The 16,442-nt window shown below is 42.6% G+C and overlaps 1 protein-coding gene across 5 annotated transcripts in view; it reads left to right on the top strand.

Moving 5' to 3' along the window:
- Positions 1-16,442, top strand: part of GPD2 (glycerol-3-phosphate dehydrogenase 2) — a 122,289-nt gene that overhangs the window by 43,304 nt on the left and 62,543 nt on the right. For all 5 annotated transcript variants that reach the window (XM_075117843.1, XM_075117841.1, XM_075117845.1 and 2 more), the window contains exons 4-5: positions 11,429-11,553; positions 12,486-12,583. In XM_075117843.1, coding sequence (XP_074973944.1) covers positions 11,429-11,553; positions 12,486-12,583 — 223 coding nt within the window. The remainder of the gene's footprint in view (positions 1-11,428; positions 11,554-12,485; positions 12,584-16,442) is intronic.

Genomic DNA, 16,442 nt, shown 5'->3' on the forward strand with positions numbered 1-16,442 from the left:
GACATAATTTTCCACAGAGCCTCATGGTTGACTGCCTCCATCCTGTGCAGTGGCTCTACCTCTGAGCCATTTGTCATTTGAACTGGTGTAAAATGAGGTTGTGTACTGGCATCCACCCTTTTCTTCATTTTCTTAGCAGCTATGAAAATGTTCACCCAAAACAGTCTACCACAGGGCATTGGCATCCAATATTGGACTGACGGCAACCTCTTCAACCTTTCTCATTTCCGTGCCTGAACTAAAGTAATATCGGCAACAATTATAGAACTCCAGTATGTAGATGCTTGTTCTGTAGTTGCACACTTAGAGCGATTTACAAAGCGATTTACCCCTTAATTGCTTCTCTGATGCTTACAAAAGCCTAGGGCTAACTCTGAACATTGGCAAAACAAAAGTTCTCCACCAACCAGCTCCCAGTCAATTATCAGACCCAGCAAGGAAGGTCCATATTGTCAGAGAAGAACTGAAAAATATAGAATAGCTTGCCTATCTTGGCAGCCATCTCTCAGAGGGCAGACATAGACGTCAAGACTCAGCACGGAATCTGCTGTGTCAGTGTTGCCGGGTGTTCAATAATCACAACATCAGAATACACACTAAACTTTATAAATTTTATAAAGCAGTGGTAGTCCCAACACTCCTCTACGACTGAGACTTGGGTGACCAACAGAGAACATCTGAAAAACCTGGAATGCCAGCACCAGTACTTTCTTAAGATGATCCTCAACATAAAGTGGGAAGATCACTGCACTAGTGTCAGTTTCCTCACAGAGGCCAACATCTTTGGTGTTGAGACCCTGATTATCCAGCATAAGTTGAGGTGGAGTGGGCACTGTGTGTGCATGCCTGGTGTATGCTTAACAAAACAATTGCTGTACGCCCATCTCACCAAAGATGAAAGGAAATGGCAAGGCCAAAAGAAACTCTTTAAAGACATCCTCAAGATAAACATCGAGAGATGTGGCATCAACACCACACACTGGGAGACAGCAGCCCAGAATAGGGATAACAGGTGAAGACTTGTCAGAGAAGAAACGTCCACTTTTTAGGAAAATCTCCCTGCCCTGGTCGCAGAAAAATGCCAAAAAAGAATGGAAAGGCAACTATCATGCAGCAATCATGGCCCAACCCTGACTTCCAACACCACCTGCAATGTCTGCCAACGGCCTGTGGTTCAAAGATCGGACTCGTCAGTCATCAAAGGATCCATAAAAATATCTGTGAAAGAGAACATCCTTGACCTTGAGGGATCCCTGCCACTAACCCAACTCCCTGGTGGTGCAGGCTACACTGGCAGATAAAGGTTCTAAATGACTTGACCTTATAGGGAAAGAGGTGTTTTCTACAAGTCTGCAATATGTAATTTAAACTACTTCAAAAGGACAGAGCCCAATTCTAGGCCCTCATTGAGGAAGTCAAACTGATGGCTAACATATCACTTCATGCTGCAGTGGATGCAGCTGACACGTGCCTCTGGGTATACCTATGGCTATCCCTCTAGACACAGTGAGTCTTGGCTTTGCTCCTCGGGATTCCCCTGGGAGGTTCAAAACACTGCAGAGGACTTGCCTTTCAATGAGTAATTTGTTTAGAGACTCAGTCTTCTTGTTACACTAGTTGAAGAACTCGAACTCTGGGTTGAGTTGAAGGACTCAAACATTGAGACTCTGGCCCCAAAAAGAGAACATCAGAAACTGGTGTACAAACCGAGACTTCCTGCCAAACTGTTCTATCACCAGCAGTCATTCGAAGCACTGCATAATCTCCAGAAGGTAAAAAACCCTGGATATCCCTATCACGATACAGCTACTGAACCCCATTCACTATCCGGGGATATTTTTTGATGGGATGATCAAGAACTGTGTATTCCTTTTGACGACATCCACCACGGCCCCTTCCTCCAATCTTTGATGGCTGCCTCACCCTTTTTGCCCATAATTGGGGGGCAATTACAACAGACAAGTAAGTACTAGAAATCATTGACTGTGGGTACTCTGTGTTCCTTTTCCTTCCTCTCCCCAAGTCCACTTCCCGGCTCCTCTTCAGGCATCACTCAGAGGTCAGAGATGCATGCAGCCAGGAGCTGTTTTCTATCTCGGAAGAGGCTAGCCAGTCACAGCCTCTCTGGTCATCGATTTAAACTCTACTGCCCTGCCCTCAGGTCACCAACTGTCATCCCCACCCCATAAATTCCTTTGGAATTTTGAAAGTCCCCTTCTTGTTTGCTTGGTGATGTGTGCAGTGGTCTCAGCACATCTTTCCAGGTGGCCATGCCTGCTCCGTGCACCAAGCAATCCCCGTTTGGAGCAATGCCGAGCTGCTGGACATCATCAGCATTTGGAGAGAGGAGGCTGTCCAGTCCCAGCTGTGCTCCAGCCATAAGAATTATGATACATATGGACAGATTTCATGATGCATGATAGAAAGGGGCCATGATGGGGACATGTTGCAGTGCAGGGTCAAAATGAAGGAGCTGTGGAACGCCTACCACAAGAAGTGGGATGCAAACCGCCACTCTGGGGCTGCACCCACGAGCTGCCGGTTCTACAAAGATGACTTGGAGGTCTGATATGCATGCCGCCAGGAGCTGTTTTCTACCCCGGAGGAGGCTAGCCAGTCACAGCTGTCGGATGTTGGCGAAGCGCAAACAGGAGAGGAGGCCCCTGGTAAGTGGATTTGATTTTGGGAGTCACTGAAGCAAGTTGTTGAGGGCAGGAGGGTGCAAAACGCAGGCTTGTTTCCCACTGCATGCCTAGTCTGAGTGGTGGAACAGGCTGCTAATTGACTCCCTCACTTCATGGAATCTCCGTCCGAGATATCCAGGAAACTCTTGTGGAGATACTGGGCAATCTGCTGCTGCAGGTTCTTCGGCAGAGCTGCACTGTTTCTTGCCCCATTAATGGTAACTTTCCCATGCCACTGTGTCATCACTGCAGGGGTGGACCGTTGTTGTACGCAGGCGAGCCACATAGGGGCCAAGGCGGAAGTCACAGTCTTGGAGAAGACCCCCGCCCTGAGTCCCTGCTCACTGTCAGTAGCAAGATATCTTCCATAATGATCACAATGGAAAGTATGGAACAGGAATGATTATCAGCCCCCCTACAGTGCTGGCTCTCCCCAAGCACCACATGCCCAGCATACAGCAGGGTCTAGGAAGAGTGATTTACCCTGCCCCTGCAGTTATTCACCATTTTGGGGATCTTGTGCTCGTGTGTGCTTGCCTGGGGTCAGCCAGTTAGTGACAGGTGTGAGTACTGGCTGTGTTTTAAATCACTGAATCAGTGTTCTGTGTTGCAAACAATACTGCTTCTGTAAAATGTTGCATTTAAACTTCACAGAGATGACCTTGGTAGCCCAGCCTCCCTCTTTGTTATCGGCAGCTGAATGGTTGCACAGAATTAGAAAGTTGTCAAGAAGAACTCAGGAAGACTTTGTGTGATGTTATGATGCACTCCGATGCCAAGAAACAGGAATTGAAGGAGTGGTGGGACAGCGAGAAGAGGGACTGAAAGGAGAACCTGGCACACCAGAATGAAGCCATGGAGCAGCTCTTAAAGATTATGGAGCGCCAATCAGACACGCTCCAGGCAATACTAGTTCTTCAAACCGAGCAGCTCTGTGCCCACCCTCCCCTGCAGCCGCTATCGCAAAACTTTCCCATGCTCTCCCCGGACATCACCAACACACTCTTATTAACCTCCTGGCTCCAGTTTATACCCACGGCAATCCACTCTTCCCCCCTCACAGTCCAGCCATGTGGACTCCCACTACCCACTGCACTCATCACCCATTCCTCTGCAGTTTGGCTCTGATGAAGTACCAGACCCGCTGCATTGTACTCCAAAGAAGAAGGTTGGATATGATCCCTGGACATAGAAATCATTAGGTGTCCTGGGACCCCTTCTCCTCCTGGAACCTTCCCTTTCCCCATCCCCCTCACTGCTGATGGGTTTTTTTTTTGACTCACTCTCTCCTCCAGTTGTTCTTTTAATAAAAGAATTGTTAGTTTGAAAGCAATCTTTATTCTATTAATTGAAAGCAAAAAGAGCTCTGCAAAGCAACATATAATTATGTTAAACCCATGTATTGCATCCTCTGCATCTATCACCTCCAATCATTACAAGCACTGCGCTCCCAAGCATAGCAACCAGTATTAGTGGCTTTCAGCTTCAAACTGCTGCCTCAAGGCATCCCTGATTCTTATGGCCCCGTGTCAAATCTTTGTGCCCCTCTAATAGCCCTGGTCTCTGGCTGTTCAAACTCAGCCTCCAGGCGCAGAGCCACTGCAGTCCAGTCCTGAGTGAAGCTTTCACCCTTCCCTTCAGAAATATTATGGAGCGTACAGCACGTGGCTATAAGCATAGGAATATTGTCATCGGCCAGGACCAGTTTCCCATAGAGGCGGCGCCAGCGGGCTTTTAAACTGCCAAATGCACACTCAACAGTCATTCTGCACTTGCTCAGCCTGTCGTTGAACCGCTCCTTGCTGCTGCCAAGTTGCCCCATTTATGGCTTTATAAGCCACGGCATCAAGGGGTAAGCAGGGTCTTCCAGGATCACACTGGGCATTTCAACTTCCCCTACGGTGATCTTCTGGTCTGGGAGGGAAGTTCCAGCTTGCAGCTTCCTGAACAGGCCAGTGTTCCGAAAGATGCCTGCATCATGCACCTTTCTGGACCAGCCTGCATTAATGTCTGTGAAATGCCAACCGTGATCCACAAGTGCTTGGAGAACCATTGAGAAAAACCCCTTCTGATTAATGTACTCTATGGCTAGGTGGTCTGGTGCCAGAATTGGAATATGCGTGCCATCTGTCACCCTTCTACAGTTAGGGAAGCCCATTTGTGCAAAGCCGTCTACAATGTCAAGCATGTTGTCCAGAGTCAGTCTTTCGGAGCAGGATGTGATTAATGGCTCTGCAGACTTCTGTCAACATGAGTCCAAAGGTAGACTTTCCCACTCTGAATTGATTCCACTGCCCACCCTCCTTCCCTTTTGCTTTATATCTTATCTTACTCCTGGTAAGAAGAGGAACTGGAAAGGTGTCATACTGTACTGGCCCCTTAAGCCTTCAGCTTGGAGCACAAAGAAAGCAACTGCGCGGGTGTGGATCAATGACACTACTTGCTAGAAATCTTCAGTTTCAGGCACATAGTGTGCATGCTTAGGCACAGGTGTAATGGCGATAGGAACCACACATCTCGAAGGACCTGCAGTTACAGGTAAATAACCTCCATTTCTCATATTACAGTGCCATGTACTTTGGTAACACTATACAATAATGCTATACTGCATCTTTAACTTCGAACTCCCTGGCATCTGTGATTCAAATCTCAGCCGTAATGCTTTTTCTTAGATTTGCATGCAATGTGATTGGTAGCTGCAGAATTGTGCATGGCATCTAGCACCCACCGTCAGGCCTGATGTAAGGAATGCCTGATGTCTGAGGGTGCAGTTCTGCTGATGCAAGGAATGAAATTCTGGCTCCAGTGAAGTCAACTACCATTGACTTCAGGAGGGCCAGGATTTCACCACAGGTCTGTTTGAAAACATTTAGCTGAAATGTATGCTCATTATATATAAACTTTTAAGTTTTCTACATAAGGTAAAAGGAAGTAACGTAAGCATATTGATATATTGGGGAATACATTCCAATTTTTATTCCAATTTGTAATTAGTATGTTATGACTTTTAATGGATTATTAAAGATAACTAAACAGGTTTACCAGCTATGTGACTAAGGTTTTCAGTCCTGCCCTTCTTATATTGGTGGGCCTCTGGAAAAAATGCATTTGTAATTGAAAGTACACAAAGAATGGTTGAAGGTAAACTATATTTATCCTGTTACTACATAGTCTGATCATATCAGTAGTTTTCTGAAGTGTGAAATAATCATAGGCATTTGGTTAATGAATTGTGTATTGTTGCTGTTCATTCATGGAATTTGCTCTTTTATTATGTTTGATGCTTCACTTAACAAATTTTGCTTTCCTTGTGTTTGATATGTTTTCACCAAATTATTCCTGATTGTATCCATTAATCTTCAGTCACATTTGACAAAAACAAATTACTCTGATCTTTTAAAGTCACCAGTAATAATTAGATTTTTAAGGACATAAAAGTTTTGGGGAACCAATAGATGTTAAAGGGTTTTTATATTATTCTACAAGCAATATTATAAAGCACTGAAATACCTTTAAGGTGATGCAGGGTAAAAAAATAGAGTAGTGTTAGTATTTACATTAGTTATTCTCTCCCTGTGCACGCAGTCATGTTGTTTTTGTCAACCTTGGTAAGAACCTCATTGACCCTGCTTCCTCTTCCTTTCCCCCTTGCCCACATACTTTCACGTAAAAAAACCCCCAGACCAATGGTGTTGGGGGAATCCACTATTCTACTTGTTACAACAAAAGCAATCTTTCTAGGTATGTGCAATATATCTGAAAGTTTTGGAGCAAAAGGCCACATTCTTGCCTTGAGGTGCTTATCTTAATTGGATTTATTTTGTAAATTTTTACACTTTTATGAAACCAAGTCACAATATTTAAGGGGTGTATGTGTGGGGGGAGAGAGTTTAAGCATTTCTATATAAGTTAATTAGTTGTTTCACACTAAAATGACAAATCAAGACCTTAATTATATTAGAAGTTAGGAAGACATCTCTGAAAAGAGAACATCTTTATTGATGTGGATTGTTAAGGTTGTTATGTTGGTGTGCGCAAAACCTTTTTTTAAATTATTATATGTGCTAAAACTATGTAGAGTAACTTTTGTAAGATATCTACTGTAAATATAGTCCACACCATACACAAGTCATGCCCCTCTGTGAATACTACAAAACCATTCCTGGATGAATTTTCCTTATTTCATAGAGCAAAAACTTTTCCAAATGGCATATGTTATAAAAACATTTTCCTATATGGGATATCCTTATGCTTTATCCTTTGTCTTGAATAACCTTAAGGATACGGTAATGAATTTTAGTGCCCTTCCTACACAGCTTCCTTGGCATTCATTATTCGATTGAACAATGTAAAACATGTCTCTTGAAGAAGCTGGTTAACTGTGGTTTCCTTCCCCTTGGGGGGGGAAAAAAAAGCATTCAGGCCTAATTCTGAATTGGCTAATTCCATTCCTCCTATCTAGTTTCAAATGGATACAGTGTTCTTCTCTGTTTCTTTTTCTAAAAAAACTGTATAGTATTGGAGATTCAATTACAGAGGTGTTTTCAGTTTGTGCGCGTGTGTGTGTGTGTGGGGGGGGAACACTTGAGTCACATTGTCACCTGAAACATCTGCATGTAAAACTTTATCTTGGACTACACTGCCATGTATTTCTGTAATATACATATATGCGTGTATCTATACACGTATGTGTAAAAGGTGTGTATATATAATTCATGCACATTTGTGCATATATATATACACACACACTGAATATGTAATAAGCTTGTATATAAAGTGTGTATAAAAGATATACATGTGCATATGATTGTGTGTATGTATATGTTCAATTTATTATATATAAATGAATGAATTGTGAATTTCCTTAATTTAGAGCTCACCTACATTTTTGTATATTGTAATGGAGGTTTCTCTAGCCATCTCTATTTTCTTGTAAGTCGATCATGACACAGTTTCACTTATAAAATTTTGCACATTAACTTGCCTTTTCTTTTCTCTTTTTGAGTGAATTGTATCCTCAATATCCATGGCGGACTCAGTGTGAAAAATGTAATCAAACTGAAGCAATACAAATGAACACGGAGTGTTTTTAATTAATAGAAGAGCCACTTGGTTTTACATTACTTCAGTTGCCATAACTAAGCATAATATTAAATGGAGAGAAGATAAAGTTAAATTACATAAAAATCTGTATCACAATTGTTCTTAATCTGTTTTTCTCTGAATAATTAATGCCTATGACTTTTCATAGCAAGTTTTAAACCCAGAATAGATTTGAATTACTTTGAGTTAGACAAACTGCATGAGAGCAGATACTGGTGCACCCCCTGACTTTGATCCAGCAAAAGCATTTAAGCGTGTGCTGAACTTTGAGTACTCCTACTGAAGTAAAATGTAAACTGGTGGCTAAATTCTTTCCTGAATTGAAACAGACTGTTCAGCACCCTCCATATTGAGTCTTAAACTCCTTTCTTTTATCAGTTTTTTAGAAAAACTTATTTTTAGTTGGTTAGTGTGTCAATTTATGAACACTTGCATCCAAGTTCCCTACTCTTTCCCTTCCCTGCCTCCCCCCACCAAATATTCAGTACTTTCAGTGGAAGGACCCAGGTCTCCTGATTATATTTTAGAGAACACTTACATTCTTAAGGGTTTTACCACGAACCTTAAAGCAATCTGTCTTTATCATCAAAATATGGTCTAAGCTCTAAGAGCTAGGAAATTGTGAGCGTCAGTCCCGGCTGTTACTGATTCCTTCCTTGGTTTTGGACACCTCTCTTTCTTAGTTGTAAAATGAGTAATAACAATGGTCAGCCTCACAAGGATATTGAGCAAATAGGTTTGTAATGTTTCCAAGTTTTTGAGAGGGTTTATTCTGCAAAAAGCCACCTTTTTATTAATAAAAATAAAATGTTATGTGGTCGTACAGTGACTACTGACTCTAATGGCCTTTTACCAAAAAGGTTAGTAGCGATTTGGATGTCTAACCTAGTGAATGCCAGTGAAAATGAGGAAGGATTAGAGGCTAAAATAGGGAAAGAGCAAGCCAAAAATTACTTAGACAGGTTAGATGTCTTCAAGTCACTAGGGCCTAATGAAATACAACCTAGAATACTCAAGGAGCTGACTGAGGAGATATCTGAGCCATTAGTGACAATCTTCAAAAAGTCATGGAAGATGGGAGAGATTACAGAGGACTGGAAAAGGGGCAAATATAGTGCCCATGTATAAAAAGGGAAATAAGGACAACTCGGGGAATTACAGACCAGTCAGCTTAACTTCAGTAAATGGAAAAATAATGGAGCAAATAATTAAGCAGTCAATTTTTCAAAAAAATCTAGAAGATATTAAGGTGATAAGTAACAGTGAGCATGGACTTGTCAAGAACAAATCATGTCAAAGCAACCTAATAGCCTTTTCTGACAGGGTAACAAGCCTTGTGAATGGGAGGAAGCAGTAGACATGGTATATAGTGACTTTAGTAAGGCTTTTGATACTGTCTCTCACGTGACCTCATAAACAAACTAGGGAAATACAACCTTGATGGAGCTACAATAAAGGTGGGTGCATAACAGGATGGAAAACCGTTCCCAGAGTAGTTAGTGATTCATAGCCAAGCTAGAAGGACATATCAAGTGGGGTCCTGCAGGGATCAACTCTGTGGCCGATTCTGTTCAGTATCTTCATCAATGATTTAGATCAGGGATCTCAAACTCAAATGATCATGAGGGCCACATGAGAACTAGTACATTGGCTCGAGAGCCACATCACTGACACCTCCCACCTGCCGCCCCAGTCCCGCCCCCACTCCACCCCTTCCATGAGGCCCCGCCTCTTCCCACCCCTTTCCTGTCCCCATTCCAACCCCTTCCTCGAAATCCCCACCCCCCCGGGGGTGCAGGAGGGGTGCAGGGGGTGGGTTCCGGCCCAGCGCACCCCGGGGGCAGGGCAGGCTCCCTTCTTGTCTGCCCTGCCCCCGCGCCACTCCGGGAAGTGGACAGAAACTGCGGGGGGGGGGCCACAGGGGTCCCTGAGTGGCGCAGGGGCAGGACAGGCAGGCAGGAAGGGAGCCTGCCCTGCCCCTGCTGCCTGCCGGGCAGGAGCCGCTCTAGGTAAACGTGCTGGTGGGCTGCGGGGAGCTGGCGGGCCGCAGAAAATAACCCCGTGGGCCGTGTGGTTGAGACCCCTGATTTAGATAATGGCATAGAGTACATGTATAAAGTTTGCAGATGATACCAAGCTGGAAGGGGTTGCAAATTCTTTGGAGGATAGGATTAACATTCAAAATGATTTGGAAAAACTGGAGAAATGGTCTGAAGTAAATAAGATAAAATTAAATAAGGACAAATGCATAGTACTCCATTTAGGAAGGAACAGTCAATTGCACATACAAAACGGGAAAGGAAGGAGTACTGCAGAAGGGGATCTGGGGGTCATAGTGGATCACAAGCTAAATATAAGTCAACAGTGTAACACTGTTGCAAAAAAAACAGCAAACATCAATCTGGGATGTATTAGCAGAAGTGTTTTTAAGCAAGATACGAGAAGTAATTCTTCCACTCTGCTCCATGCTGATTAGGCCTCAGCTGGAATATTGTGTCCAGTTCTGGGTGCCACACTTCAGGAAAGATGTGGACAAATTGTAGAAAGTCCAGAGATGAGCAACAAAAATGATCAAAGGTCTAGAAAACAAGACTTCTGAGGGAAGATGGAAAAAATTGGGTTTGTTTGTTCTGGAGAAGAGAAGACTGGGGGGGGGGGAGAGGAAGGGGGCATGATAACAGCTTTCAAGTACATAAAAGTGTATTATAAGGAGGAGGGAGAAAAATGGTTTTCCTTAACCATGGAGAATTGGAGAAGAAGCATTGGGCTTAAATTGCGGCAAGCGCGATTTTAAGTTGGACATTAGGAAAAACTTCCTAACCATCAGGGTGGTTAAGCACTGGAATAAATTGCCTAGGGAGGTTGTGAAATCTCCATCATTGGAGATTTTTGAGAGCAAGTTAGACAAACACCTGTCAGGGATGGTCTAGATCAGGGGTAGGCAACCTATGGCACGTGCGCCAAAGGCGGAATGCGAGCTGATTTTCAGTGGCACTCACACTGCCCGGGTCCTGGCCACCGGTCCGGGGGGCTCTGCATTTTAATTTAATTTTAAATGAAGCTTCTTAAACATTTTAAAAACCTTATTTACTTTACATACAACAATAGTTTAGTTATATATTATAGACTTATAGAAAGAGATGTTCTAAAAACATTAAAATGTATTACTGGCACATGAAACCTTAAATTAGAGTGAATAAATGGAGATTTGGCACACCATTTCTGAAAGGTTGCCGACCCCTGGTCTAGATAATACTTAGTTCTGCCACGAGTGCAGGGGACTGGACTAGATGATCTCTCGAGGTCTCTTCCAGACCTATGATTCTAATTCATTCATAGGAGCCTTGCTGCCCTGCGTAAAACTCCAACTGCTTAGCCTCTATGTGCTGGAATGTCTTTTCACTGTGGTATGTCCAGATTTTAATGTGCCTCCGTTTAAGAGTTCTGTTTAGACTTTTCCCCCAGAAAGAGACTAAAATCTTTTCATTATAATACAGACAGTGCACTGCATTTGGAATACAAATTTATCTATGTTCAGAGTAATTTTTCTTGTGATTGTCTCTACCCTAGAGAAGTGTCTTTAATGAATTACATACAAATTGTGTAATTTAAGAAGTTAATTTGGCTTTCTGGTTACACAGGACTAAAAACAGCTCTTGTAGAAAGAGATGATTTCTCATCAGGGACCAGCAGCAGGAGCACTAAATTGATCCATGGTGGAGTGAGATATCTTCAGAAGGCCATCATGAGGTTGGATTTCGAGCAGGTAATTGTTTATACTGGCTGTTAAGCAAAAATTGGCAGTAGACTCTTTTTTCTTCCTCCCAATTAAATCTCTGTTCTCATTTTATGGTTTTTAATATTTTTCTTTTGTGGAATATCAGAGGCACTGTGCATACAAAATAGTTTGCTCAGTGAATTCTGCTAGAATATTTTGGGGACATTTCCAATGCTGTTTCTTGCTGGAGTATCATATTTACAGACAATCTGAAAATAGTATCTTGTGGATTGTGCATATCGTGGTGGGGGAGATTTCCTGATAAGAATTTTGTTGTTTTAAAGGAATTTTGGCAAAGAAAATATAGTAAATCAGTGGTACATATTCAATTCATCTAGAATTGGTGTTCCCATGCATAATATGATGGAAGATGGGACAATCCTCTACATTTGGGAAAACCCCCAAACTTGCCTTCCTCCTGTGAAACTTGCAATTAAAGCTGTTTGAAAAATCTTAAAGGTCGTAGACCATTGTACAGTGGAATTGGTTGCCACTCACTTTTATAGGGCCTTCCATTTTAAGGATCAGAGCAGAAGTGATTTCTTGGATGTCTTCAAAGATGGAAAGAATTTAGCTTCTAGTAAAATGGAGTATGGCTTTTAGGTCCCTTAATTAGAGCCGATAATAATTAGACTGACCTGCCATAGCACTAAAATGCCTAGTGGAATTTGCTCTGTACTCACACGTTAAAGATTTTGTGTTACTGATTTGAGAAGTTCCCAATGTAATTCTTCCAACGAAGTGTCATTATGCTATTGAAAGAATAGTAAAGAATGTAATAATTGTAAGCAAGCACAGAGAAGGTGTTCTGTGTATTTTATGGACTGATAGGCAAAACTGTTTTAACACTGAATGTTTGTGATCCATTAATGAGGAGTTAAAGGTCCTGAATTGTTTTTTATTTTTAATTTCTGTTTTAGTACAGGATGGTAAAAGAAGCACTTCATGAGCGGGCCAATTTGCTTGAAATTGCTCCTCACTTATCTGGTCCTTTGCCTATAATGCTTCCTGTTTACAAGTAAGCTCCCTGATACTCCTTCTGTTTCAATTTCTTACACCATTGCTTTTGAGAATGAAGCTACTTCACTGGACAAGGTTTCAGAATGCCTTTTTCTTAGCTGTTAACGTGTCACAAGCTTTGTCTTTTCAGAGATGAGAATTTGTTGCTGTATTGTAAAAGCGTGAAGTTCATGTACAGCACTGTCTGTTAACACCGTGTCAGTTAGCTGTCCAGCAGTATTCCTCAAGTTCACCCTCTTTCAATGGAGTTTTACCTTGGAAAACTTTTGCACAGTAACTTTGAGATGAATCAGTTTGTCTGGGAAAGGCAAAAGACAAGTGTTTTTATTTTACTTTGTCCCCTCCCAGATCTTGTTAGGGGTGGGAAGAGGTGGAGGGAGAGTGATTTCCAGGCTCCTACTTCCTAATCTTCGCTTTTACTCCCCCTACCAATAGCTAAGGCCTCCTCAATAGAGTGACACTCACTCGTACACCCGGTCAGCTCCAGGGCCCATCCATGACTTTAAGTTGTTGTGCATTGAGCAAAGGCATCTCCTTCAGAGCAAAGGAAAGTGCTTTCATCTCAAGGGTTGGGCATGCTGCTTTCACCTGGCATTGGTGCATGAGGAATAAGGTCAGGACCTGAACTCAAGGACCTTCAGCTCTCCTTTAGAGACAACCACAATCCGATTTTTTCATCTGCTCCTTCTCTAAGCCGCTTTCCCCAGTTGCATTTAGGGGGAAAACAGAAACCTCTTTTGGGCTCGCATTCCTAAAATAGCTAAGGCCCCAGTCCTGCAGAAACATATGCACTGTGAATACACCCACTGAAGCCAATAGGACTAGTCACAGTACATAAAGTAAAACGTGTGTAAGCATTGATCTCCACAACTAACTTATGTCGGTATAACTATGTCACTCGGGGTGTGGAAAATCCACTCCCCTGACCAATGTAGTAATACCACCAACCTAACCCCTGGTGTAGACAGCACCATGTTGATGGGAGGGCTTCTCCCAGTGACATAGCTACCACCTCTTGGGAAGATAGAGTACCAACCGTCAGCACAGGTAGTGTCTTCACTTAGCGCTGCAGTGGTACAGCTGTGCCACTGCAGCACTGTAAGTGTAGACGAGCCCTTAAGTCTCTGCAAGACTGGGTTCTAGGGTGGAAGAAACGGAGGGGAGGAAGCACTGGGGAAGGGGATATGTAAACATGGCAGGGGGAGAAGAAGTGGTGGAAAGGGCTGAAGAGAAGAAAAATACTGAAGATAAAAATAGAGATTGGATGAAAGGTCGAATATGCAAATATAAAACACTTTGAAGGCAGAGAGGTTTTTAGAGAAAATAAAATGAAACATTTAGAACTGATGAAACATTACAGCTGAATAGTCCAAGGGGTTCTTTCCGACTCTTCACTCAGGAAAACTTAAAGCATTGATGCCAACAGGAGTTTTGTCTGAGTAAGGAACATAAGTCTGGGCCCTTAATTTGCACTGACTTACATTTTACATGATTGTAACATTGTTTTTGTGATTTAATTGTTCCTAAGCACATTCCTTTCTATTGAGGAGCACATTCTTTATATATAATTCTAAAATTATTAACTCTGAAGCTTTGACTAAAACGGGAACAGTTTCAAATTCTAGGCAAATTATTATTATTATTGATGTAAAATGCTGGCATCTAGACAGGTGATGGGGAAATTAGAAATGTGTTAAGTCACACTTCTGCATGACTGCTGAAGCCTCCCCTCAGCCCAAGAATTCTTGAGTTAAATTCTGATTTTTATACAGGCACTCTCTAACAGTATTTCTCAAACTTATTTGATCGCACCCCTCTTCTGTGTGTTTGTGTGTGTGTGAGGAGGAGTAGTAGTAGTTTACGTCTCCCGTCCCAGTGCTTGGCCGGCAGCTTCCCAGCTCTGAAGGCAGCACTGCTGCTGACAGCGGCAGCGCTGCCTTCCAAGCTGGGCCCAGCAGCCGCCGCTCTCCGACCGCCTCGCTCTCAATGTGTGCAGTCATATTTTTTTCTCCGAAAAGCTTCTCTCACCCCTACAGAATACATTCTGTGCCTCCCAGTCTGAGAACCTCTGCACTATAGGATCATAGAAATGTAGGTCTAGAAGGGTCCTCAAGAAGTCATCAAGTCCAGCCCTCCCCCATGCTGAGGCCAGGACCACGTAAACCTAGGCCATCCCTGACAAGGTGTTTGTCCAACCTGTTCTTAAAAACCTCCAATGCTAAGTGTGACGGGTTCGGTCACAGAAACCCCCTGGGAGCTGCCACCTGATGTGCCAAGATTACTTCTGCTCCTGCTTTCCTGCCTTGTCAGCTTAGGACTTCAGTGCCCTGCCTGATTAGAGCCAGACCCGCTAGCCTGCTGCAAACCCAGACCCAGGTCTGAACCACGTCCCCTACCAGCTGTAGGCTTAACTGAAAGCAGCTTACAGAAGCGTTCCTGTCCTTGACACTCAGATGCCCAACTCCCAGTGGGGCCCAAACCCTGAATAAATCCGTTTTACCCTGTATAAAGCTTATGCAGGGTAAACTCCTAAATTGTTCGCCCTCTAGAACACTGATAGAGAGAGATGCACAGCTGTTTGCCCCCCTCCCCCAAGTAGTAATACATTCTCTGGGTTAATTAATAAGTTAAAAGTGATTTTACTAAATACAGAAAGTAGGATTTAAGTGTTTCCAAGTAGTAACAGACAGAACAAAGTGAATTACCAAGCAAAATAAAACTCGCAAGTCTGTCTAATAAAACTGAATACAGACACAACCTCACCAGTTCCAGTAAGCTTCCTTTTACAGACTAATCTCCTTCTAGTCCGGTCCAGCAATCACTCACACCCCCTGTAGTTATTGTTCTTTGTTCCAGTTTCTCTCTCCAATCCACATAAGAAGCCTTCCTGGAGACATTCAACAACAAGATGCATTGTTCCTTAAGTGCTTCTTGACTGGGCACTTAACTTTGAATTCCTTTCTCCAGGAACTGACCAAATGCTCTACTAAGGTTATTTAGAAATCAAGTCAGTACATGGCCAATATTCATAACTTTGAATATAAAAATGATACATGCATACAAATAGGATTAATAGATTCAGTAGATCATAACCTTTACGTAGATATGTTCCATGGCATATGTAGCATAGAACATATTCCACTTATGTCATATATATTCATAAGCTTTTTTCCATAAAGCCTTATGGGGAGCAACGTCACACTAGGGATTCCACAACCTCCCTTGGAAACCTGTTCTAGTACTTAACTACCCTTATAGTTAGAATGTTTTTCCTAAATATCTAGCCTAATTCTCCCTTGCTGCAGATTAAGCCCATTACTAGTTCTCCTACCTTCAGTGGATATGGAGAAGAATTGATCTCTGTCCTCTTTATAACAGTCCTTAACAAAGTTGAAGACTATCATCAGGTTCCTCCTCAGACATCTTTTCAAGACTAAATATGTCCAGTTTTTTATAACTTTTCCTCAGAGGTCAGGTTTTCTAAACCTTCTGTCATTTTTGTTGCTCTCCTCTGGACTGTCTTCAGTATGTCCTCGTCTCCTAAAGTATGGTGCCCAGAACTGTACACAGCACTGATCTATAATTCCCTTGATCCTCTTTGTTCCCATTTTTAAAGATATGTTTGCCCTTCTTCAGTCTTCTGGGACCTCATCCATTCTCTGAGTTCTCAAAGATAAGTGCTACGGACATGGGCAAGCAATTTTGCCCCTTTGCCTTTGTTTCCTCATGTGTAAAATGGGGATAATATCTGAGGTGTATTGTGGATTAGTCAATGTTTGCTTGTAAAATGTTTTGAAGACAAAAAAGACCTATGTAAATGGCAAACTTTGGTGCAGAATAGAAAGTAATAACCATAG

The sequence above is a fragment of the Caretta caretta genome, chromosome 11, assembly GCF_965140235.1.
Source record: "Caretta caretta isolate rCarCar2 chromosome 11, rCarCar1.hap1, whole genome shotgun sequence".
NCBI classification, from domain to species: Eukaryota; Metazoa; Chordata; order Testudines; family Cheloniidae; genus Caretta; species Caretta caretta.